The following is a 23,888-nucleotide window of genomic DNA, read 5'->3' as shown; positions in this document are numbered from 1 at the left end:
TTTTTTGCTTTTGTTTTAGTGGTTTTGGTTTTATTTTCAAGCAATAGTATAATGAACAAAGTTTTTTATATTTTGGATCAATTTGAAAAACGTGACTGTACTAAAATTCTCACCAAATAAAAAGGTTTTATTTTGGGCCAATTTGAAAACATTATTGTACAAAATCTCACCAAATAAAACAGATTTATTAACACCAAATTAAGTTTATATCCACACCAGCTCCCATTATCACATATGAACAAACAATTGCAGAAAATATAAAAGCCTTGTTACAAATTCCATGTTTTAGTATTTTAATTTAGATTCCGTTAAAACTATTTTGTTTTAGTTTTTTTTATTATGTAAATTTTAAAAAACTGCATTTCACTAAATCTTTTACCAAATAAAACCTATTACTTTCTTTAACAACAATTTTTTCTTCTAATCCGAACTGTCCATAGCCTCTTGACTCTCTAAAAACTCTATATCAACTCTATGTATGATTCAACTGAACTCTATGATTCAACTCAGTATGAACAGGCTATTGGTTCTCATATTATCGTAAACAAGACCATAACGATAGTGATAAGCGATAGTGTGGATCTAACAGTTCTTTACACTTTCAACACTGACTAAACTGTGCACGACCACCATGCTCTCAGCGATTCGCAAATTTGCTACTTCTGCAATCAGAAGAGAAGCTGCGCAAGGAGGGGTTCCTGGAGCGGTGAGTAGAAATGTTTAGATTTAATTTGAAAAGTTTTTTGTTTTTACTGAATAAATTGTGTACGGGAATTTTGTGAAATTAAAGACGCTATTTACAAGATAACCACCTTATTTAAGTTACAGTAGACACCCTCTTATCCGGACACATTTTAACCGAATAGAACATTTTTTATAATTCTTTTGGCATAAATAACATGTCTTTAACTGGACAATGTTTATCAACCCATTGGTTCAATCGGACTGTATATTTTTTATTTGGTATATTTTAACTTCATTTAAAATTTATTAAGAACATCCCTAAATTCAAGCAAAGGACGAGATTTAAATGTAAATAAAATTATGTAAACTAAAGAATTTAGTAGTAATAATTTATAATTTTGGGCTCTGCTCAAGTAAATTTATTGTTTAACACTATGCAGAAAACGTTAAAGTTAAAACGTCACAAGTCAACGTGCCTATCCACATATCACAAACAAGGCAATTATTATTCTGTTTTTGTATCTAAAATAAGTTTTGTAACAATATCATTGTCCAAAGATTAATAAAACCTCACAAAATTTCAAAGATATGTGTTCACCTGCCAGAAGAGGGGTGAAAAATTAAGTAGCTAATTTACATGATTTTTGTTCTCTATTTTATTTGTCTGACCCTTCTTAAAACTTGCAAAGAATCGTTTATATTGTTAACAATTCAATGGTGTGGAAATTTCCTTTTTGTGTTACAAAGTTTAATTATGTTTGTGTTAGTTAATTTGAAAAAAAAAACTGGATCTTTCAAAGAAGAAAGTAGATAAAATTATACCCCTTTTATAATTTTACATAACTAAAACTCTTTGTACTGAAAGAACTTTATAGGCATAAACTTGTGGAATACAATATAAAATAAAGTGCACGTTAAAACTTGTTAGCCTAGGCTACTAATAATTAGTTATTTTGTGACCTCAATTTTAAATGTCAAACACTTTAACTTTTTTTTGAAAGTAGTTAAATTGTATTTAAGGAAATAAATTTTAGTTCCAAGTAAATGTATTATTTTGTATCGATTTGTTTTGAAGGAATAAACTCATTATTTCATAATAACGAGATTAATGAGCATGTAAACATTATTATTCATAGAGTCTTTAGTAGAAATGAATTACAACATAGTCATCAGACAGTTACTTTATCTGAAGACGTTTACCTACCCAACACGAATAAATCAACAGTAAATAAGTCTTAATGGTGTCCTTCTGGTTTTTGTCACTTGGATATCTATTACTTCATTTTAATCACAAATACGCGTTGTAAAGCTGTAGGAAAAATATATCTATTGCTTGGCATAAGATTGACACCCCTATTTGGGGTTGAAAGTTCTATACTCGAACTATTGACAACTGAGAACAACACATTTGTCTTTAAAATATATGGCGTCCAATTTTTTTACATCAGGGTTGAAATGTTTCTCATTTGTAACTTTTTTATCAGCTTGTCACTAGTCTAGATTATGGTTATCTGTTAGTTGTAGTGATAAGGATATCTTTGTTATCATATTATAATGTCGCGTGTGACCCTGCACCCGTGTTGAAAAATGTTTTAATTAACAGGTGTTCTAGTTCAGCAAAAAATCTATTTTATGGTTTTAGGACCGAAGTAAGATATTTCTTAACAAATCCGCCAAAAGAACACGTATGTCGTAGTGGTCATAGTTATGAATAAGGACTTCTTTTGTGAGTGCCGTGTTTTATCTGGTCAATCACGAATGCATTACTTTTCTGAGTAATAATAGTCTACCTAATTGGGTTGTTGTCAACCGATCTTAAGCTGTTGGTTTACAAGTCCACAAAACCTTGTAAGGCTATGTCTCTGAAACGAAGAGAATATCATAGAAAACATACACATTAAAAATAAATAAATAAATCCAATGCTAAAATAGAAAATACAACCAGTTTGCACCCTGCAATCAGCACCCAGATAGAAAAGTTATAGGGGTGACTGCCATTTGTCCGACAAATCACTGGGTCGCTAAGCCAGTTCATCGTCTTTTTAAATTGACAAAGACCACTTTTTCGACAAACTATTAAATGAATTTTACATTATGGTCAACGATATTGGCAAACAAATATTTGTCAACAAAGTGGTTTTTGTATTATTAAAAAATACATTCAACTGGCTTGACGAACAAGTGACATGTCGCACAAATGACACCCAAACTGTAACAGTTTCAAAAGAGCGTGTGTTCTTGTTTTCAACTAATTTTACTCTAACTCTTCGTCCGTAAGTAATTTCGCCACTATTAAATAGTGGCGAAATTACTTTAAGTTTATAGCCAACACATTCAAAGAGAAGAAAATTTCTTCTCTTTGAATGTGTTGGCTATATACGACTCGTCAAGGTATTGTAAACAAGATTTCAAACCGTAGTCGAAACATAATAAAATGTAATTGGCACTCAGGTTTTAATAGTTTTCTGTTCTCTTGTGAACACATGTTGCATAGCTATGGTCGTGCAGTGTTTTATGGTCATTGCTTGCACCGGCATACAAGTTACCGAACTGTGTTCAAAAAGCGGGACATTGTTCTATTCACTATTAAAAAAATGCGATGGAATGTGCAAAAGATGGTTTGAAAATGTATTAATAGCAGCAGGAGTAACAGAAGAAGATGAAAAGACTTATGATAAAGTGGTGGAAAAACTTAATAAGTATTTTACACCAAGGGTGAATTTGACCTATGAGAGAGCGAAATTCAATCAACGAGTACAAAAGCAAAATGAACCGATATCCGATTTTATAACAGATGTACATCAATTAGCTTCTTCATGTGATTACAAAGACATGAAAGACAGCCTTATTAGGGATAAACTCATTGTTGGAATAACAGATTCAAAGTTATCTAAGGAACTTCAACTGATGGCTGACCTAACCTTGCATGAAACAATAAATAGATTGAAACAAAGTGAAATTATAAAGAACCAACAAATTACTGTTAACAGATCAAGAGAACAAGATTTTGCAGAAATAGACCAAGTGAAAAAACATCCGAACTTGAAACAAAACATAAGACAATATACTTCTAATTGTTTTTACTGTGGAGGACAGAGGCATCCTAAGGAGGAATGTCCTGCTCAGAATAATATTGAATGCTACTACTGTGGATTGCAAGGACACTTCAGCCGATGTTGTAAAAAGAGACAGAATAATAAATACAGAAATCAGAACAATAAATACAGAAACCCAACCCTGAATCAAATTCAGGAAAATACCGAGAACAGATTGGAACAGGATAATAGAAGCGAGGACGGGTATTACATTAACAGAGCTGAAGTTAAGAAAATAAGAGCGACAACAAGGAACTACAATAAACAGAATGAATTTGAAATTGATGTAAAACTTGATGGGAAATTGGAACATTTCAAGATTGATCATTGAAGAAGTTTGCGAGCCTACGGAGTGGTGTCATCCAATGGTGGTAAGACCTAAACCTAATGGCAGTGTAAGAATATGCATTGATCCTTCAGCTTTAAACAACCATTTACAGAGAGAAAATAACGTTTTTAATACTGTTGAGGACTTACTTGGATGTCTAGGGAATTCCAAATGGTATTCAAAATTAGATGCTAATTCGGGGTTTTGGCAAATACCGCTAGATGAGGGTTCCTCAAAATTGACAACATTTATAACACCATTTGGTAGATTTTGTTTTAAAAGACTTCCCTTCGGAATTTCAACAGCCCCGGAAATATTTTGTAACAGGATGAAAAGTATTATTGGAGACATCCCAGGAATTTTGTGTTATATGGATGATATTTTAATTACCGGAGAAAGTAAACCCGAGCATGACAGCAGACTAGACCGAGTGTTACAAGAATTGGAAAAAGAAGGAGTTACCTTAAATGACAAGTGTGAAATAGGAAAAACAAAGATTTCATTCTTAGGTCACATTATTTCTTCTGGTATGATTCAAGCAGATCCCAAACACTTACAAGCAATAATCGATTTCCCCACACCCAGTGTTGAATCATGTCGGAAAATTCATAGAAAACCTTGTTGATATCGTTCAACCACTGAGGGAACTACTAAAAAAAGATAGGGTTTTTGTTTGGGGTCCTAGTCAAGAACAATCATTTAAAACAGCCTTAAAGAGTTTACAACTCCTGCCTTAATACCATTCAATTTGAAAAGGAGAACTATAATTTCGGCCGATTCATCGGCTTATGGTTTGGGTGCAACACTTTTGCAAGAACATCAAGGACATTTAAAACCTGTGGCCTACGCATCAAAGAGCTTAACACCGACTCAACAGAAATATGCACAAATTGAAAAGGAGGCTTATGCAATAGTATGGGCATGTGAACGTTTCAAAAATTTTATAACAGGATTGAAGTTTCAAATTCAAACTGATCATAAACCTCTGATTCCTCTTTTAAGTAGTAAGGGTTTGGATGAACTGCCGCTAAGAGTTCAGAGATTTAAAATGAGATTAATGAGATATTCGTACGACATATTGTGGGTACCAGGAAAACAATTAACAACTGCCGACACGTTATCAAAAGCACCAATCAACAAAACTGAAGAGGAAGATATTGAGAAACTTGCAGAAGAAGCAGAAGCATGTGTAAGAACAGTAGTTCAATCAATCCCAGTATCATCTAATAAATTAGATGTAATAATAAAAAATCAAAGAGAAGATTTACAGGAATTGTTAGATATTACAATTCAAGGATGGCCTAAAAATAAGAACCTATTAAATGAAAGATTAAAAGAATACTGGGATCATCAAGCAGAATTGTCGATCAATGAAGATATACTTATGAGAAATAATCAAATAGTGATTCCTCCATCCTTGAGAAAAGAAATGTTAGATAATATTCATCAAGGTCATCAAGGTATTAAAAGATGTAAAGAAAGGGCTAAAATGTCAGTATGGTGGCCCAAAATTAATCATCACATCGAACAAAAAGTAACCTATTGCCCGCAATGCATTGCTGACAGAGTGCCTCCTCGCCATCCTATGATTCCTACAGAGGTTCCTGAAAGACCCTGGCAGAAAATCGGAGTAGATTTTTGTGAATTCAACAATGATAAATACATAATTCTCATGGATTATTATTCCAAATACATTGATGTATATAAGGTATCTAACTGTTCAACGGCAATATTGATTAAATCAATGAAGACATCGTTTGAAAAGCATGGCATCCCCGAGTCAATTAGATCAGACTCAGGTGTGCAATTTCTATCAGAAGAATGGGAACTATTCAAATCAGAATACGACTTCACAGTGGAAACTAGTTCACCATACCATCATCAGTGCAATGGTCAAGCTGAAAGTGGTGTGAAAATCTTCAAAAACATATTAAAGAAGTGTAAGGATAGACATCTGGGCTTATTGGCATACAATACGACGCCAAAGGAATGTGGTTATAGCCCATCACAACTAATGGGACGGATTTTAAGAACAAATCTACCAGTGAATAAAGCAACTCTACTTCCAGCCACTCCAAATCACAATAGATATAGACTTAGACAAATGGAAGAAAAGAGGAAACAGGAACAACAGTTCAATAAAAGACATAGAGTGACCCAGGTCAAGGATTACCCATAAAACGCTAAAGTTTGGGTATCGGACCGAAGAGAAGAAGGGGTAATCAAGGAGAAGTTAGAGAACAGGAAATATAACGTTGAAACAAAAAAGGGAGGAAGATATATCAGGAATTCAAAATTCTTATTCCCTATGTTCTCCTCTGGAGAAAGAGAAAATCCTGATAAAGAAAACCCCCATACACAGACACTTCCTCCAAGACAGACACATACACCAAGATCCAACCTACATAATCATTCTTCAACCATACACAGACCTACCAGAATTGTTAAACCTGCCAAGAGGTTCATAGAAGAACTTTAAGAGGGAGATGTCCTGAGGTCTACATTAATAGTTTGTTTATTTGCTTGTCATCTGGTTTGATATATTATTGTTTCATGTTTACTTTAAGTTTTGGATTTTGTTATTAAATACAATGAAAGAAGTGGCTCTAACAAAATGGGTTTTAATTTAATATATTTAAGGGCACAACAGTAGTTGATGAAATTGTAAATACAAATAATTGACAGAAACATTCTTTTGTATGGCAAAGTAAGCGCCACCTGGCCTTTTCTTACACTTAACCTGACTAACACGTAATCAAATAATAAAATTTCAAATTAACAATGGGGCTTAGTTTATACATGTTTGACCAACTGAAACAGCCAACCTAGAACTAATTATGTCATTTTCACACTTTGATGATTGTCATTCACCATTTCCTTAAGTAAACAAATGACTATATCTGTGTTCAACGTGTGTAAACATTTTCAAAGCTATCGAACTGTAATGTAACAATCACAACACAGCTTAACCATAGCCCAACAAAGATGTGTCAGCCCTTCGGTCTCTTTCCTTCAATTTAACCGTTTAACTAAACATAACGAAGTTAAAACATTGGCTGACAATATCATTGTTAGCCTATGTTTAAACTAAGTTATATTTACAAGCCATTATGTGTTCTGTTTAGGTATACCCTTTACAAGCCTTGCCCGGGTCGTGTTCCTGAAAGGATCGTAGGAGCCATCCGTGACGTCATATTGATGGTCCGTTTCCCATGTTAAACATTTCCAGGATTACTAAAACTGGTTGTTTATTCAAAATTTATAAAGTAAGTATACATTGTAGGGTTCGCAGACGACTTGAGGAGATGGTATGGTGAAATATACGATGAATTTCTAAATTTTACCATATTTCATATTATTTACTTCATTTAAAGCATCTAAATTTTAGAAATTTTTTCTTTTAACATAGGGTAAATTCGTTTATACTTCCAACACAGGTTTTGACTTTCACTTAACACTTTACATATAAAACTAAACTTTCTAGTCAGAATCTATTTTGTAACTTCCCATCCTGATGTATGGCGGTGTCTGACAATGACTTTCTCAGACAGGCATAGATAAAACAATGATAACACATACATGTTGGTTAGTCTATAGTACAGTTGCAATAATTGCAACTTTGAATTGAACTCGAAAAAGTATAAACATCATGGAATTGTTCCTCTGAAATCTACAAATATGACGTCACGGATGGCTCCTACAATCCTTTCAGGAATCCTACCCAGCCTTGCCCAGTTTAAGCAAAGTTAAGGTAGTTAAATCATAGCCTAACAAAACATATATCAGTCTTACTTTTCTTAGGCCTAATTTTTTTATTCTTTACAGACTTTACCCTTCAGGACTGACAACCCCTACAGGACTACCCTTATTTTCTTAGCCTTCTTCGGGTCAGCTTCATGGTTACCTTTCATGATGCTGAGGTTCCAACTGCAAAAATAACCCATATCTTCGTTATCTTGTAAGTTTATTGTGACCCCGACGAATCAATATCCCTCCAAATTGTTTTACGTTATTAGGTAAATTGTTAATACTGTATAACTAATTGACTAGTTAGTTTAAGGTTGGGTGATTATCAGACCATTGGACAAATACTTGTTCATACTTGCAGACCATAATTTTGGATTGGACTCCTAAAATCTTAGTAATCTTGGTAAATAATGTTAGTTTTCACAGGAATGTATAATTTGTGATGCGTATAAATATTAATGTATCTTTATACAAATAAAAATTAATATGCCTACTCACTATTTCAATAACTATTAAAATTTGTAAGCTGTTACAAAATTTTAAATCTCAAAATCTCACCACAATTAATTAGTATACGTGGGTTAGTTGTACTTTGTGTTATTATAATGTTTGTTTCAGATGAGAGTGGACAATTTTGCTATCTTTACACAAAGGAGATCGCCTGGACAGCTTAAACAAGTCTACAACTATTGTTGCAATTTAACAAAACATGTCATTGACTTTACTGAAATAAAGCTTTTCAGGCATGACATTATATTCTAAATTGTGTATAATGTTTACCTTTGTATTTAAAATGCTAACAGAAATATAATAACCAATGATTTCCAAACTACCAATAGACAGTTCCTTTCCTTCGTGACTATTTCCTTCGGCAAAATCATTTGACTCGATTTAAAGAAAATATCGTCGTTTCACTTGACTCCAGCAAATTTATCGTTCAAAAAGAGCTACTTTAGTCGCACCTTGAAATCTTCGAGTTAATTTTACGAAAAATGTATTGAATAAAACTCATGCGCTACCTATTTTATTCTATATTTTAAAGGTTTTCTGTCATGTTGACATGAAGAATGGCTACATAGCTGTGGTGTGAGCCACATAGGCAAACGTTGAACTGAGAAATGAGGACATCTTTCTGTTCCATTTAAGACATTATTGTAAGATAACATTGTGTTTTATTTTTAGTTGTAATTTTTAAAGGGTATAATCACTATAAGTCTTTAAAATATTTAGTACAGGGAGCGGCTATAAAATATATAAGTTATATACCCACCCACAGCAAAATTGTGTCTCGAGTTGGGGCTTTCCCCTTAAACCCACATTGAAAAGTCTATAGAACTGCCACTGAACAGCTACACAGAAATTACAACTTTTAAAACACACATCCACTACAATCCCACTCAGCCTTCCATAGCTTCATGACCACTAAAAATGTCCGCACGTAGGCTCTGGAACGCCCCTATTCCCAGTGGTGAAGGGTGTTTCACCACTAACTCGCTCAACGGGGCGGAAAAGAAAACTGCCAGATAATTTTGCCACTCCCTGTAAATAATTCTGTATTTAAAGGTTTACAAAAAAAAATAAACATATCAGGGGGTATGATCAGTAATTTTAATTTTTCATCTGACGTAATTTACCTCCATTTTCCCTGTCAAGTTTTCCCTGTTACGGACATACTTGAAGACCTCTGAAGTGCGCCTTGTATCTTCCATTAAGATATGTTTTTGATGTATTTTCGAGGCTACCTTTGAGAGTTTCCAAGGACTCATCTGGAATACCTTTTAAAAGGTGTTCTACGTCACTGTACTGCAAAATAATAGAAAACTATACACTAAGTTTATAAAAGCCTTAGTAAATGGATAGTAGTAGTGGGTGGGGTATAGCATAGGTGGTAAATCTTATAAAGGCAAATGCCAATCACTAAAATATCACTATATCTCATAACACAAACGACCTAGAACTATCAAATTTGGAATAGAGGGTGTCTGTGCGGCGTATATATGTATTAAGACGCTGGTTTTACATAGTTATAAATTTAACGGGGGTATGGGGGGGGGGGAGTTAAAGATATTTCCGGTGAAAAACTACCTTGTAAGTCTTATAATTTGCTCTGTATAAGCTAAACTAAAGCTTAGATCTAAAATCTGATGAAATCATTAGTGTAGAATTAAACTATCTACAACTTATGTATTTAAAGTGCTTTTCTATCTCAAATAGTTTTAGAGTAATATCAGTTTGACAAATCTGTGAAAATTGACTTTTTCTTCGTGTTTTCGTCTCAAAACAAGGTTGCTCCAATTTAACTGTGATTACAAAACTTTATATCTAATTAAAATGCAGTCTATTTAACATAAAAAAAAACATAAATAACTAAAAAGCTGATAAAAATATCGTGCACGTGCTTAAAGTATGCACTGTATTACATGATAGGAGTTATTAATCACGTTATTTCTTCCAAAATACGTGTTGAATAAAACCCGTAACCTCATAAAAATATTGGACATTGTCTATTCTAAAACTTTATCTCGGTAGCTATTACCATTGACTATGCGGTGCCCGCCGTCGAACGCTTGGCTAACCCTTCTAACTTCACTGATTCGCTAACCCCTATGGCCTGCTAGGAGTCAGATGCAAATCTCAAATGTAAGCATTGTTATATGTGTACATCAATTTAAAGGGGTTTAATAGTAAAATACAATGCCACAAATTTGAACTCAAACAACAGAGTCAAAGGTGTCAGCCGTTTAAAGATTTCTTGATCCACCATTTTGAATCTTTGAACTGCTGCAATTTTTACTCAAATGCTCTTTTGAGCTAAATTTGTGGTATTGTATTTTACTAATAAAGAGCTATAATTTGATGTGAATGTCCACCTATAGTTAAATTTAAGACTTTTTCTAACTCCTAGCAGGCCCCTTAGGAGGTAGCGTATCACTGAATAAAGATTTACGATTCAATTAATCTAGAACGTATAGAGATATAGATTTTTGCCGCCAGTTATCTGGTCTTTTCAATATTAACAACGTATAGTTTCAAATGTTGGTCACTTGAATGCTCTTTTCAATCTGGTGGATAAAATGGTCAGCTCAGCAGCAGACGACTCACGACTGACGTCATACACTCGGGCTTGTTCACATATATTGTTCTATCTCAAGTTATAGGTTTATATCACTCACGCCGTATTCCTTCACGTTTTTGAAACGGATTATTGGCTTATAGTGGCAAACTACGAGCAGGGACATTATGTAAGGGGGGCAGAGGGGGAAGCCATCCCCCTTCCAATAATCTTTAAAAATTGTAAAAGTTGGGAATTTTTGGATATTTGATGGTATGAGTTGGGATTTTGGGGATTTCGAAACTGTCATTAAACTGTCAACTTAAAGGTTTATTTTCAAACTAAGCAGACAACTTCTCATATGTATAAAAACTGTTTAAAAATGTCATATGTTGAGTAATTATGGTACATTACGTAACGTATCTGTACCTATAGTACACAGTAATAAAAGGCTTTTAAGGGTAATTTTTCCGAAAAAATTAGTTTAGGAGACTGTAAACTTAGTGTATTATTTGATCCGCAACCCTACAGTGTAAACATTTGTTGAGACACAATCAAAAACGAGGATTGACAGTCAACTCAATAATGTGAAACCTTCATTTCTCATTATTTTGTGTATGTCGGCTATAAAGAGGCTCTAAAGGTAAAATACCCCCGCCGCAGCAAACCTGCAGACTCAGCGAATTTCAACTTGTCTGATTACATATTTACTCAAATATTTCCATAAATAAGACATATTACCAATTTAAATAAAATTAGATTTAACGAGTGCTTAGGTTTGCTACTACGGGGAAGTTAAACAGTGTTTTTGACCAAACAACAATAGTATAGGATGAAATAAATAAATTTGCCAAATTTGATCAAGATACACAGGGTTTCCCGTAACTCTCTGGACACATGTATACAGCGTTAGGTCCCGTTTATGCACCAAGAGCGGGAACGGGGCGATAGCGGGCCCGCTCCCGCTGTGAAAATTTTGTCAAAATTGTGCAAGCGATAGCGGTAGCGGTTGGTCAACGGAGAATGGAAGGGGGACACAGTCTTGGCAACTCAAACTCTGCCAAATAATTAACACAACTATTTGTCCTATACTCCGCGCCAAAGCTGGTGGCGGCTGAGGGATTAGGACGGCCAGGTCGGTGAGCAGGTCCGACCTATGTAGTCCATGTGGTCTTAGGCCTCTCGCCCACTATACGATTTCGGTCGTACGACACTGTGTCGTACGATATTCTTATCATATGTGTGGTCCTCGCCCACTTTACGACACTTTGTCGGATAAATGGCCAGTTGCTCGGTAGCCCTGGAAGAGTGAGGTGTGGGTGTGTTGCGCAATATCTTAAAACAGTGGTTCTGTATCAAACAGTAAAACAATAATTCCGTTACGTGTTGTTGCAATGTGGCTGCTGTGGCGTAGATTAAGCGATAGTGGCCAATGTAGGCCTACAGCATTAAAGAAACATTTATTTTTATGTGTAAATTATTTTTTAAGTTAATGTATTGAAAGAAATTTTCAAATTATATTAGTCCATGCATTTTACAAGTTTTTAAATTTACCATAACTATCATAGGGTTTTGGGATAGTCTGGTAAAAAGTTGGTATGTTAATTGTTTTTGGATTAGTTTTTAAATATATTTAATTTTATCAATATAATCTACAAAAAAATATATTTATATGTTTTAGTGAAACTTTTTTACACAATTTAATTAATAATTAAGATTATACAATAATAATAGCCAAACTCGCATTTTTCAATAATTATTTTGGTATATTTACTCATAAGTGATGCAGTATTTAAACATAATATAAGGAAAAATATAACCAAATTGTAAAAAAATAAATAGGAAGATCAAAATTACGCAAAATAATGGTTGAAAAATAAGATCAAGTGATATATCAAACATTATAATAAAAAAGTATGAATGAATTGTAAAAAATATTTATTCACGATAAGAAATACGCAAAGTGATATAACAACTATAATAATGACTAAGTATGAGTTAATTGCAAAAAGTATATATAAGACTACTGGGGAGAACGCACGACATACGATAAAAATCGTATAGTGGGCGAGCGCCCATTTGATTGTGTACGCCACTGCGAGTGAAACAGTCGTACGACAGTCGTGGATCACAGTGGCAGTGGACGACTGCTTCACGACAGTTTGTCGTAGTCGTGAGATTATCGTACAGTGGGCGAGCTCTCATTAGATCCAATGGTTCACTGTGGAAATGTTGTCCCGACACAGTGTCGTACGACCGAAATCGTATAGTGGGCGAGGGGCCTTATGTGATCGTTGATGTAGTCATACCTGGCTGTCCTAATCCCTCAGCCGCCACCAGCTTTGGCGCGGAGTATAAGTGCACGTGCGCGTGGGTCAAGTTGGCAACCCTGGCTGCAGCCGCTCCCGCTCCCGCCGTGCATAAACGGTCTCATTTGACTCAATGTAGTTGAAAACCGCTCTATCCCAAGCAACCGCTGCGATTTCTAACTACACAGCGGTCGAATTAGAAACGCAGCGGGAGGTCAACCGCTACCGCTATCGCTCTTCGTGCATATACAGCCCCATTTAACTCAATGGTGTTGAAAATCGCTCCCGCTCTTGGTGCATAAACGGGGCCAGGTCAAGACAAAGACATTTCACCATAGGGACATGGGTCTGCGGTGCCTAGTTTACTGACTGTCGGTATTTATGTGTTGACTCAATAGTAATTTGACTAGGCAACTTGTAGGTAAGGAAATTCAAAATACTCTAAATATCACCTAAAATGCATTGTGAATACAAAATTTAGTATATTATTATTAACATCTTACTTTTACATCATATAGCTTTTAGGATGTCTTACAAGGTCTTACCATGAGACCTACAGTAATAGCTTATTACCTGTATGGGAAATTCACTGTTATACAGGGTGTTCATAAAAACTTTACTCTCCCCCTATCATCTTCCCATGTAACATAAAGGTTTTCTAAAACACCACATGAAAGAGTGGCTAAACAAGTTTAAACAGTTACAGTTTTATCAGCTGATTAGTTTATATTTTGCTTGGTAAACAATAACAAATAATTAATGAGTTTTGTTAAAATTGCAATGGAAGCTTGTAATAAAGTGCAGTGTGTGGAGTGGTTCATTGAAACCAAGTCTTATGTTCAACATTTTAGAGATTTTGGACAAGATACAATATGAATCCTCCTTCAATACAATTAGGGCTTAATACAAATTTATGAACACTGGCAGATTGCATCACAAGAAATGGAACGGTTGAGCCCGTGTCCGCGATGCAGATGTGCAGCTAACAATAATTATGAACAGTCAAAAAATACATTGAAGTAGGTTAATATTCTTATCACGGTATGTACTTAAACTTGGAATTATTTCCTAGGCTTTGATTGTTATTTAATAGCTTTAATTGGAGAAATAAGTGTTTTATGGTTATTTAAAGTGTTAAAGTATACTTATAAACACCCTGTAGAATCAGCATATGTATTGCCAGTGTATTATAATTAAATGCCATGTAATTAGGTTTAGTTACAACAATACATGACTATTACATACACGGATGGTTGTAGCTTCCGTCAACCCATTGATCATGTCTTTGCAATTCTCCCAGCCTTTGGCGCTCTTAAATCTTCTGTCTCTACCATCATCCTCCACCTCAGACAGTGAGTTAAGGTTTCCTCTGACGTACGACTCCATTGAACCCCTAATCTCTGCAGCACCAAAACTTTGTTTTTTTCCTAAAGCGTTCTTGAAGTCTTTAACTACACGGCCACTAAGTGCTTCTTTTAGATACTTAATTTTCTCCTCCTAGAATAAATTGTAATAGTTGAACATTTTTAGTAAAATAAATTAGGCATTTTGCAGTGACAAATATAAATTAGTAGGTAATAAATTAGAGGGTAGGTAGTTTGAGGAATTTGTATCAAAAAGGTTAGCAACATATCTATGTACTGTATAAGTCAAAGTAAAGTATACATAGTTGATACAAATTAAAGAAAGCCTGTATAGGATATTCGCATGAGATGAGGACAAACCCAAACGTACCCTAATAATATTTGGTACTTTCCTGTTAAAGGAAAAATTTATTATTATCGATGATTTCTTTTCGATATATCGATATTTTATTTTTTTTATTCGATATATTGGTATTAACAAATTGCAACTTATCAGCTGACAACTACGATAAATAAATATTGTTCAGTATCAACAAACAATTTAGTGAGTCGGTGGCTCAGGCGGTAGCGTCGTTCGGGCCCAAGGCAGCGATGTCGTGGGTTCGGATCCTGGTCACTGCCGATAACATTTTATCAGTACAGTTCACCTTTGTACTGTACCGGCTCACTTGCTTTGCTGTAAACGATCCACGCACGGGCGCTTAGTCTATGTGGACGTGCAAATGCAAGGTTAAAAGAGGCCGCCAACCTCTTCAAAAAATAATAAAAAAATTATATTGAAATGAAACTTTTCCCAACCATTAAAACCTAACAATGGTTACAACCTAACAACCTAACAAACCAAACTTGCTGTAACATTTCAAAATTCCATTTTGAAAGCCTATTTCCCATATGCCTTTTCTGTTATCAAACAGAATTTTGGAACGGTAACTTAGCCTACAGCAAGTTTGGTTAGCGATGTTAGGTTATTTTAGAAAACAATTAGGTAGCGATGTAAGGTTAGTTAGTTTCATTTCTTAATCAAATATACAAGATGCCCCGTAAGTAAACAGCCAAATTCCGGGAAATGGTTCTATGGGTCAAAATAAAGAGAAAATCAAGAATAACATTTATTTCAAAAATCCAGATATCCACCTTTTGGATAATAGGCTTATCCACTTTGGAGTACTTAGTTTAAAAAAAATAAATGGCCGCTAAATTGAAATTTTAAGTTGAATCAAGATGATTTATTTTTCATCCAACAGGGGGCTCTTCTACCTCAACCTACATACCAAATTTTATAAAGATCGGTTGAAAAATCCCAAAATAAGAATGTTTATGTAAAAAATACAAAATGGCGATTATCTGGTTAATGATGCAATTTTTGAAAAAAATGTATTTTTGATTTTCTCTTTATTTTGACTCATAGAACAATTTCTCGGAGGTAACCATGTTAACATACACAAGACCTATAATAGAAAAAATAGTAAAGTTGTTCCGATTGTAAATTTCAAAATGGCGGCCGTTTGAATTTTTCTAACTTAAATAACTCCAAAACGGCTAATTCTATGAAAAAATGTCAAGAATACTTTTTTTTAGCATATTCAATACCCCATCAAACGATACCAATATTAAAAAGATCGGACCAAAGATAACTGCCCTAACATTACTAACTGCCCAACATTGCCTAACATTGTTAACTGCCTAAGATGGCAACTAACATTGCCTTATTTTTACACAAAAAACCTTATATTTCAGTCATCTTTTGTCCGATCTTTTTGATATTGGTATCTTTTGATAGGTTATTGTAAATGCTAAAAAAAGTATTCTTGACAGTTTTTCATAGAATAAGCCGTTTTTGAGTTATTTAAGTTAGAAAAATTCAAACGGCCGCCATTTTGAAATTTACAATCGGAACAACTGTATTGTTTTTTCTATTATAGGTCTTGTGTATTTTAACATGGCTACCAAATTTCATAATCATCGAACGAAAAACTTCACAGATAAAAATATTTTTGTATAAAAAACAAAATGGCGGATAGCTGGGTAAATATGCATTTTCGGACATACCTTCACACAAACTTTTTTCTTCCTTTTAGTATGAGGATTCATTTCCCAAAGTCCTCAAACGTTTTTTTAAGGACACCCTGTATATTGTCTTTTTGTCTGTCTGTCTATAATTTAAATGCGTTTAAAGATATTAAAACTGATGGAATATGGACCGTAAAGGAAACAAAAATATCGATATATCGAAAAGAAATCATCGATAATAATGAATGTTCCCCTTAACAGGAAAGTACCTAATAATCTCCACATATGAATAAATTTTAATGCTGGATAAATAAGTTGTGAAACTTTGTTACTCGCTAAGATCAGGTTGCTTAGACAAGCCCATTTTAAATCCTACTATGTGAAACAGCAAGGTAAGTAGGTATATAGTTTTGATCGAATAAATACCCCTGACGCAGCAAACCTGCAAACTAAGCGATCATTTCCACTTGCCTGATTTGATTTTCACCTTAATCTATTTAAATAACATTAGTTTTAATGAGTACCAAGGTTTTCTGCTACAGGGGGGGTAGTAAAAAAATTGTAAAAAAATAATAGCTTAGTATAAAAAAAATAAATTTGATAAGTTTGATCAAAATAAGTTATATCCATAAACAAGCAAATTGCAACGGTTTACTTATTCGCCACAAGAATAACATGGGAATTTAAAGTTAACATTTTTTAAATTTTCTCCGTAACCAATTGGAGTACCAATTGAAGTACAAAAAACACTTCAATATAAAAAATTGTTTTATGCTCTTCAACATGGTCTAGAGAGAAATTGGGAAATTTTATGTTTTAAGGGTAACTTACTCAATGACATAGAGGTGTGTAGAGTTAGGTTTTCCTTGTGTAGCCAATTAAAAGGTTATTAGGAGTTGTCCTCAATTTTGCCCAACCATGTATATACCTCAACTGATATGGATAAAAATATGTTTGAACAGTGAACACGCACAGACATTACTTCAAAAAGCACTTTTTTTGGTTCAGGTCGACCCAAAACAGATTTTTAAAATTCAAACTAAAAAATTACACCTTTCGAAAATAATTACCTTATCTATTTATTTTGTATGGAAAAAAATAAAAATAAATCATAGACCATCAACAGCATAATTAGTTGCATTCCCAAACCATTCTTAGTTAGAAAAAAATACTAGAATTAATTGTTATATATCGGAAATAAAATCCCGGGATAGTTTGATATTTCAAAAAGTTTATTAGGATAGAGCTACAAAACTTGGTAAAAAGTTACTGAACATTAAAATAATTTTAAAACATTATTTAGCGATACGAGAAACGGAGCTATTGCCGTCATATACTTTGCCGTGGGGGTCATTGAATGAAAGGCCCGATTGCCGTTTGACTTTCCAGAGCCTATACAGAATTATCCAGGGGGACCCCCTAATACCCCTCTTAGGGGGTGTATTGGGCAGGGCAGGACGTAACGACGACCGGGTACAGTTTCTTAACTGGGCTACCCTAATATCGACTGGAAATATCGATTCGATTAGTAAACCTTCATTCATTTTTTCATAATCAGTAAGTTTGCTTTATAGGTTAGGTTATAATAGTTTCATGTTATCCCTTAAGAGTCTTCACAAGTTTTGCTCATTTTGAAACCCCCCTAGCCGATCTATCCATCCCCATACCCGCCGCACCGTAGAACCGATCACTGATACATGAACGGCACTCGCACTGCCAAGCCCCACAGCTGTAAAATGATCCTCGTCAAAGTATTTAGGCAATTGGTACCATGGTACTCGGCCCTGCACTCCAGTAATACGCTACTGTACTTCCCACTGGGAGGGGCCTGCTAGGAGCCAGAAGAATTTCTGAGAAGCATCATATGCACATCGAAGTTTAAGGTGTTTATTAGTAGCATACAGTGCCGCAAATTTGAGTTCAAAAGAACATTTAAGTAAAAATGGCAGTCTTTCAAAGATGCAAAATGATAGGTGTAAAAAATATTTTCAACGGCTAATACTTTTAACTGAGTCTTTCTTTGAGTTCAAATTCGCGGAATTGTACTTTACTATTAAAGTGGTGTAATTTGATGTGTATATCAATCTATACTAACTTACATTTAAGATTTTCTTCTGATTCCCATCAGGCCGTCCCCCCTAAGAAGGTAGCGTATCACTGAATAAAGTTTTAAAATTATTGTAAAGCCTAGCGTAACTATGTACTAAGTTTTGTAGCTCTATCTTGATTTTTTTCATATTCAACCGTCCCGGGGCTTTATTTGTACCCTGTATAGTCCGTAATCTGTTTTCATTGTCTGCATTTCGGTCCTCCATTATACTCTTCTCTCCATCCCTTGTGTTATTCCATAAGATTAGTGGTTAAACACATAATTACTCATTTCACCTTACATTTTTTGGTTGTTAGTATTTACCGTGTCTGCTATGAATTTTTCATTTTCTTTCTTCTCTTGTTCTGCTGCATTTTGTGCATCTTTTTCTCCCTCCACCATAGGAATATTTTGCACAGCAAATACGAAGAGGACGAGCAATAAGGGGCTGTACATCATTTTCATTTTCGTGGACAACCTGAACAACACCGATCTTCAATAGCTTTTAGTTTATACATTTATGGACGAGCTGGAGCTTAATGATTGGTCATAAGTACGTTACAAACTTTAAAACATAAAACAATTCTAACATGTAATATACATATTCTCGTATACATAAATAACAATTATTTATTATTTTTTATCCCATAGTCATCACTCAACTAAAATGAAATCTTTATTTTCATACTGCACTTACATAAAGTATATACAGTATTTACAAGTACTTGAATACCCGTTTGAAATATTTGGTGTTTTAATTCCACACATTTTTTTATAAAAATACCACTAAACCTTCCAATAATTTTACCGTTGTTCAACGTTATACCATTGACTATTGGATTGGATACTGAATAAAAGGTGTATTAATAGTCAAAGGTTATACTGAAACATCCTAATCAATAATATACCCCGCAGCAGCAAACCTGCAGACTAAGGGAATTTCCATTTGGCTAATTTGATTTTCACTTAAATAAATTTATAACATCAATACTGTAAACTTAAACGAGAACCTAGGTTTGCTGCTACAGGGAGGGTACTAGCACAGTATAAATTAAATTTGTCAGGTTTGATCGCAATATATCCATAAACAAGCAAACTATACAAGTTTACTTATTCCCATTAATACATGGGCATTTAAAACTTACATTTTTTTCTCTGTAATCAATAACAAAAAAATCACTTCAATATTATTTCTTTTACTAAATTATCTTAATTAGCTCTTCAACATTTTTTTAGAGACAAATGGGAAATGTTATGTTTTAAGGGTCAAAAAGACAAAAAAAAAACATCTTTTTCATCACTATATGATGTTTTTAGCCGTTTTACAAACGTCTCGAACTTAAAAATTATCACGAGCCGGCAAAACCTAATTTTCGTCCCTAGGTACGAAATATACTATTTTACCCCATAAAACCCTGTGGGCCGATCATGCTGGTTCGCAAAGTCGTTCGAATAAACGTAGGTTTACACTTTTGTAGCATATTTCATCAAAATCAGATGATTTTGGCTCAAGTTATCGTGCTAATGGACAATCACACAAATATACCGGGCCATAATACTCCCCCTGGATGATTTTTGAACGGCTGCATATATTCAAAAGATCTTCAATACACGCTATTAGGGTAATGTGAAAGTGCCTTTTGGTGGTATTTTGAAATTCGCCCCCCCCCCTCCCCCAAATAGGAGTTGCTGAGGGTGATTTAAAATTTTTATTTGAAAATTTACATCAAGAAAAAATAAAAGTGATGGAATGTAAATTTCCAGTTTAATTAACGTCAAACATTGCTTGCCATAACATTTTTCAAATTCGCCGTATCAAATTCAAATTTGCTGCAATAATTTCCTTTTAAAAAGCTCCTTAAAATGGTGCACTACTTGATAGGGGTTGTCATATAAAAATGTTAAGCTACCCCCAGCAACAGCAACCCCATTTGGGGGTGGGGTTGGAGATCAAAATACCACCAAAAAGGACTTTACATTCCCCTATTATCGTGTATCGAAGCTAGTTTGAATATATTAAGCCGTTAAAAAATTAACCAGGGGGGGAATTGTTGTACACCCGGGGAATTGTTAAACTGTTTGTGTTTTGGCCTCTGGAGACATCAAAACGTGAAAGTAAGTAAGTCTTCCATGAGATCTACGGTAATAGCTTATTCCCTATACGGGAAATTCGCTTACAGTTCTTGATTCTCAAAATAAACTCTTAAAATAACATTTTTAACTCTAAGATTGTTTTAGATACTGACAACTTAATGCAATTAGACTGAATATTAAACTTTATGCTACACGTTATTTAGCACAATGTACAACATTGTAGCCACAATATTGTGTTAGATCTAACAACAAAAATTGTAGAATAAAACGTCAAACCAGTAAGTTCGCTGAACTAACCTCTATGTCATCACTATCTTTGTGCTTTTATTTTATTTCAAAAGCCATATCGTTGGTAAAATATTAGAGTCATTCTCACAGAGTTAACAGATGTTCAGCCCTCAATGAAATTGGACTGCTAAGAAAATAATTTATAAATAAAAATACTTTTAAAAAATTCCACGTTTTTAAACGCTCTAAAATGTAGAAAAAATAATTTATAAATACGAGGAGATAATAAAAACTTGTAAGATTTAGGCCTAATACTAAAATGGTGCGGCGCGTACAATACCTAATTTACAATTATTATTATCCTATTGAACTATAATTATCTATTGCATGTGCCCCACGTTTTTCATTTTCAATCTTACAAGTGTTTATTCTCTCCTCGTATTTATAAATTATTTTCTTCTTTTAGCGAATTTCCCATATAGGGAATAAGCTATTACCGTAGTACTCATGGTAAGACCTGGACGCGGGACCGATTTTTTTTTTCGTTTTGAGGTCCCTAGAGGCCAAAAACACCATCCGTTCAAATTCATATATATATATATTTATTTATATATTTATATATATATATATATATAAACATTATTAAAAACTAAGTACCCTTTTTTAATTCATTTTATTTAACAACGACTAGTTTCGACGATTATGCCATAGTCATGTTGTTTTTATATCTTAACAAATACAATAAACATTTTATCTAAATAATAAATACAATCATATGATTTCATAGGTTTTGATGACTTTAGATTTCTTCTGTTTTAAATGGTCTTTATACTATATATAATAATTTTCTCTCTTAATTTAACTGCAGGATTTTTTCAAATATTGGATTGCATTTGTTGATGTTCATTGTGTTTAGTAAATTTTCTGGGTGTTGTTTATAGTTTTTGTAAATGTAAAAATCTTCTTTAACATGTAATTTTGATTTGTCTTTTTCATATTCAAGGATTTTTAAATTTTCGTGGATGCTTTTGTATTCATGGTCTGTTTGTATTAAATGTTCTGCAAAATTAGATTTCATTGTTGTGCGGTTTCCTGATCTTAATGCTTGAATATGTTCTTTGGACCGTTTTTCAAAAGTTCGACTTGTTTGCCCAATGTAGGATTTATCACAATTAGAACATGCTTTTCAAATGATCAATAACAAAATTTCAAAAGAAAATATAGCTAACCAAAATCAAGACAATATGAGAAAATCAGGTATTTATGAAATCAAATGTGTCGTCGAAACTAGTCGTTGTTAAATAAAATGAATTATAAAAGGGTACTTAGTTTTTAATAATGTTTTTATATATCAAAATAGTAGCCCTAATCACTACAGTTTTCTTAATTATATATATATATATATATGTCCGTCAGCACGATAACTCGAGCAAAAATGATCCGATTTTGATGAAATTTGGTACAAACGTGTAAACGTACGTTTATTCGAACGAGTTTGCGATCCAGCATGACCGGACCATGGGAACGGGGGTTTACGGGGGGTTTTATGGGGTAAAAATAGGTTTTTCCCATTTTTGACCCAAAAAACATAAAATTTAGCGATTTCTTTCCAAACCATTTTGTAGAGCTTAAAAAAACAAATAACTTAGTATATTGAAGCGTTATTATGCGCCTAATTGTTACGGAGAAAATTCCAAAAAATTGTAAATTTAAAATTCCCATGTTATTCTTATGAAGAATAAGTAAACTGTTGTAGTTTGCTTGTTTGTGAACATATTTTGATCAAATTTGGAAAATGTTTTTATTTCTTACGAAACTATTCACATTAAAAAAAAACAGTTTTACCCTCCCTGATGCAGCAAACCTAAGTACTTGTTAAACTAATTCTATTTAAATCAAGAATAAATGTTATATTTTTAAGTAGACATTTCAGTGTAAATCCAATCAGTCAAATGGAAATTCGCTTAGTCTGCAGGTTTGCTGCGGCGGGGGTATTTAGTTTTAGTGTGTAAATATGTTAAACATTTTTACGGCCTTTTAATACATGACCAAAACCTTATTATCTGTTATCATATGTTTTATCTTTACTTCTTCCAAAATGTAAACATGGAAAATTTGGAAGCCCCAAGGGAAATATAAAAATACAATGATATAGTATTTCATTGTCATCCATTTGTGAGCTACGTTTCAAGTTTCAAGTCTCTAGCTCATCAGAAAGTTAGTTTAAATCGATATCAAAATTTGTACCGGGTAAGAAAGCGAGCTTATAAAAAAAGCCCATGGGGCGTAGCCCAAGGGAAATATGAAAATTAAATGGTATAATTAAATGGCATTGTCATCCATTTGTGTGAGCTATGTTTCAAGTTTCAAGTCTCTAGCTCATCGGGAACTTAGTATAAAATTGATTGCAAAATTTGTACAAGACAAGATAGCGAGCTAATAAAAACGTTTTTAAAATGTGACAAACGATGTCAGCTTACCTTTACTCAGTAGATTTCAGGGTCGACGATGGAATGAAGGCTGCTCGACAAAACGTTAGCAAACTTATGGTGGCAATCTAACTATCACATTTGTGTGATGGATGGTATAATTAAACTCTTGCGCATGTAGCTCTACCGAGGCATATAATTATTCTGTTTTTCAGAATTTTTATCGATAAAATGTTGATACCAACTACTAATTTTAACTTTTATTCGTTATGAAAATGATAATAAATTAGCTTTCCTGGTACAAAGAAAAAATGGTAATAGGGGATATTGAAATTATTTATATATATGTAGGGTTCATGGAAACTAAAAAATTAAAAATGCCGCCATTTTGTACTTAGTAGTGGTAGAGACCTCTGGTTTTCGGTTTCCCTTTAAAATGAGGCAACTGTCACTTTATGA

At 33.7% G+C, this 23,888-nt stretch overlaps 1 protein-coding gene and 1 long non-coding RNA gene across 2 annotated transcripts; one reads left to right on the top strand and one right to left on the bottom strand.

The window, feature by feature from the left end:
• The first annotated feature begins 593 nt into the window (after window positions 1–593).
• On the top strand, window positions 594–8,617 carry LOC129000736 (uncharacterized). Its single transcript, XR_008491355.1, has 3 exons — window positions 594–706; window positions 7,933–8,065; window positions 8,473–8,617. It is a non-coding gene; the product is annotated as an uncharacterized LOC129000736 (long non-coding RNA).
• An 861-nt stretch (window positions 8,618–9,478) lies between these two features.
• On the bottom strand, window positions 9,479–23,562 carry LOC129001671 (uncharacterized). The gene is made up of 4 exons (XM_054429050.1): window positions 23,481–23,562; window positions 19,003–19,156; window positions 14,461–14,712; window positions 9,479–9,657 (listed from the first exon to the last, which is right to left on the bottom strand). Exons 2-4 carry the CDS (start codon window positions 19,141–19,143, stop codon window positions 9,517–9,519), a joined length of 534 nt encoding a protein of 177 aa, XP_054285025.1. The 5' UTR covers window positions 19,144–19,156; window positions 23,481–23,562; the 3' UTR covers window positions 9,479–9,516.
• Window positions 23,563–23,888: the final 326 nt, after the last annotated feature.

The sequence above is a fragment of the Macrosteles quadrilineatus genome, unplaced genomic scaffold (genome assembly GCF_028750875.1).
Source record: "Macrosteles quadrilineatus isolate MER2022 unplaced genomic scaffold, UCM_ALF_1.0 Scaffold_8__2_contigs__length_117827958, whole genome shotgun sequence".
Taxonomy (NCBI): Eukaryota; Metazoa; Arthropoda; class Insecta; order Hemiptera; family Cicadellidae; genus Macrosteles; species Macrosteles quadrilineatus.
This window is presented reverse-complemented; position numbering and strand designations above follow the sequence as displayed.

What these genes read in the sequence shown, in the direction of transcription:
- LOC129001671 (XM_054429050.1), bottom strand. Translation starts at nt 19,143, where the DNA reads ATGAAAATGATGTACAGCCCCTTATTGCTCGTCCTCTTCGTATTTGCT. An exon ending in AAAAATTCATAGCAGACACG is followed by an intron (nt 14,713 to 19,002) that starts GTAAATACTAAC and finishes AATTTATTCTAG; the next exon opens with GAGGAGAAAATTAAGTATCT. An exon ending in CGGAAGCTACAACCATCCGT is followed by an intron (nt 9,658 to 14,460) that starts GTATGTAATAGT and finishes ATTATTTTGCAG; the next exon opens with TACAGTGACGTAGAACACCT.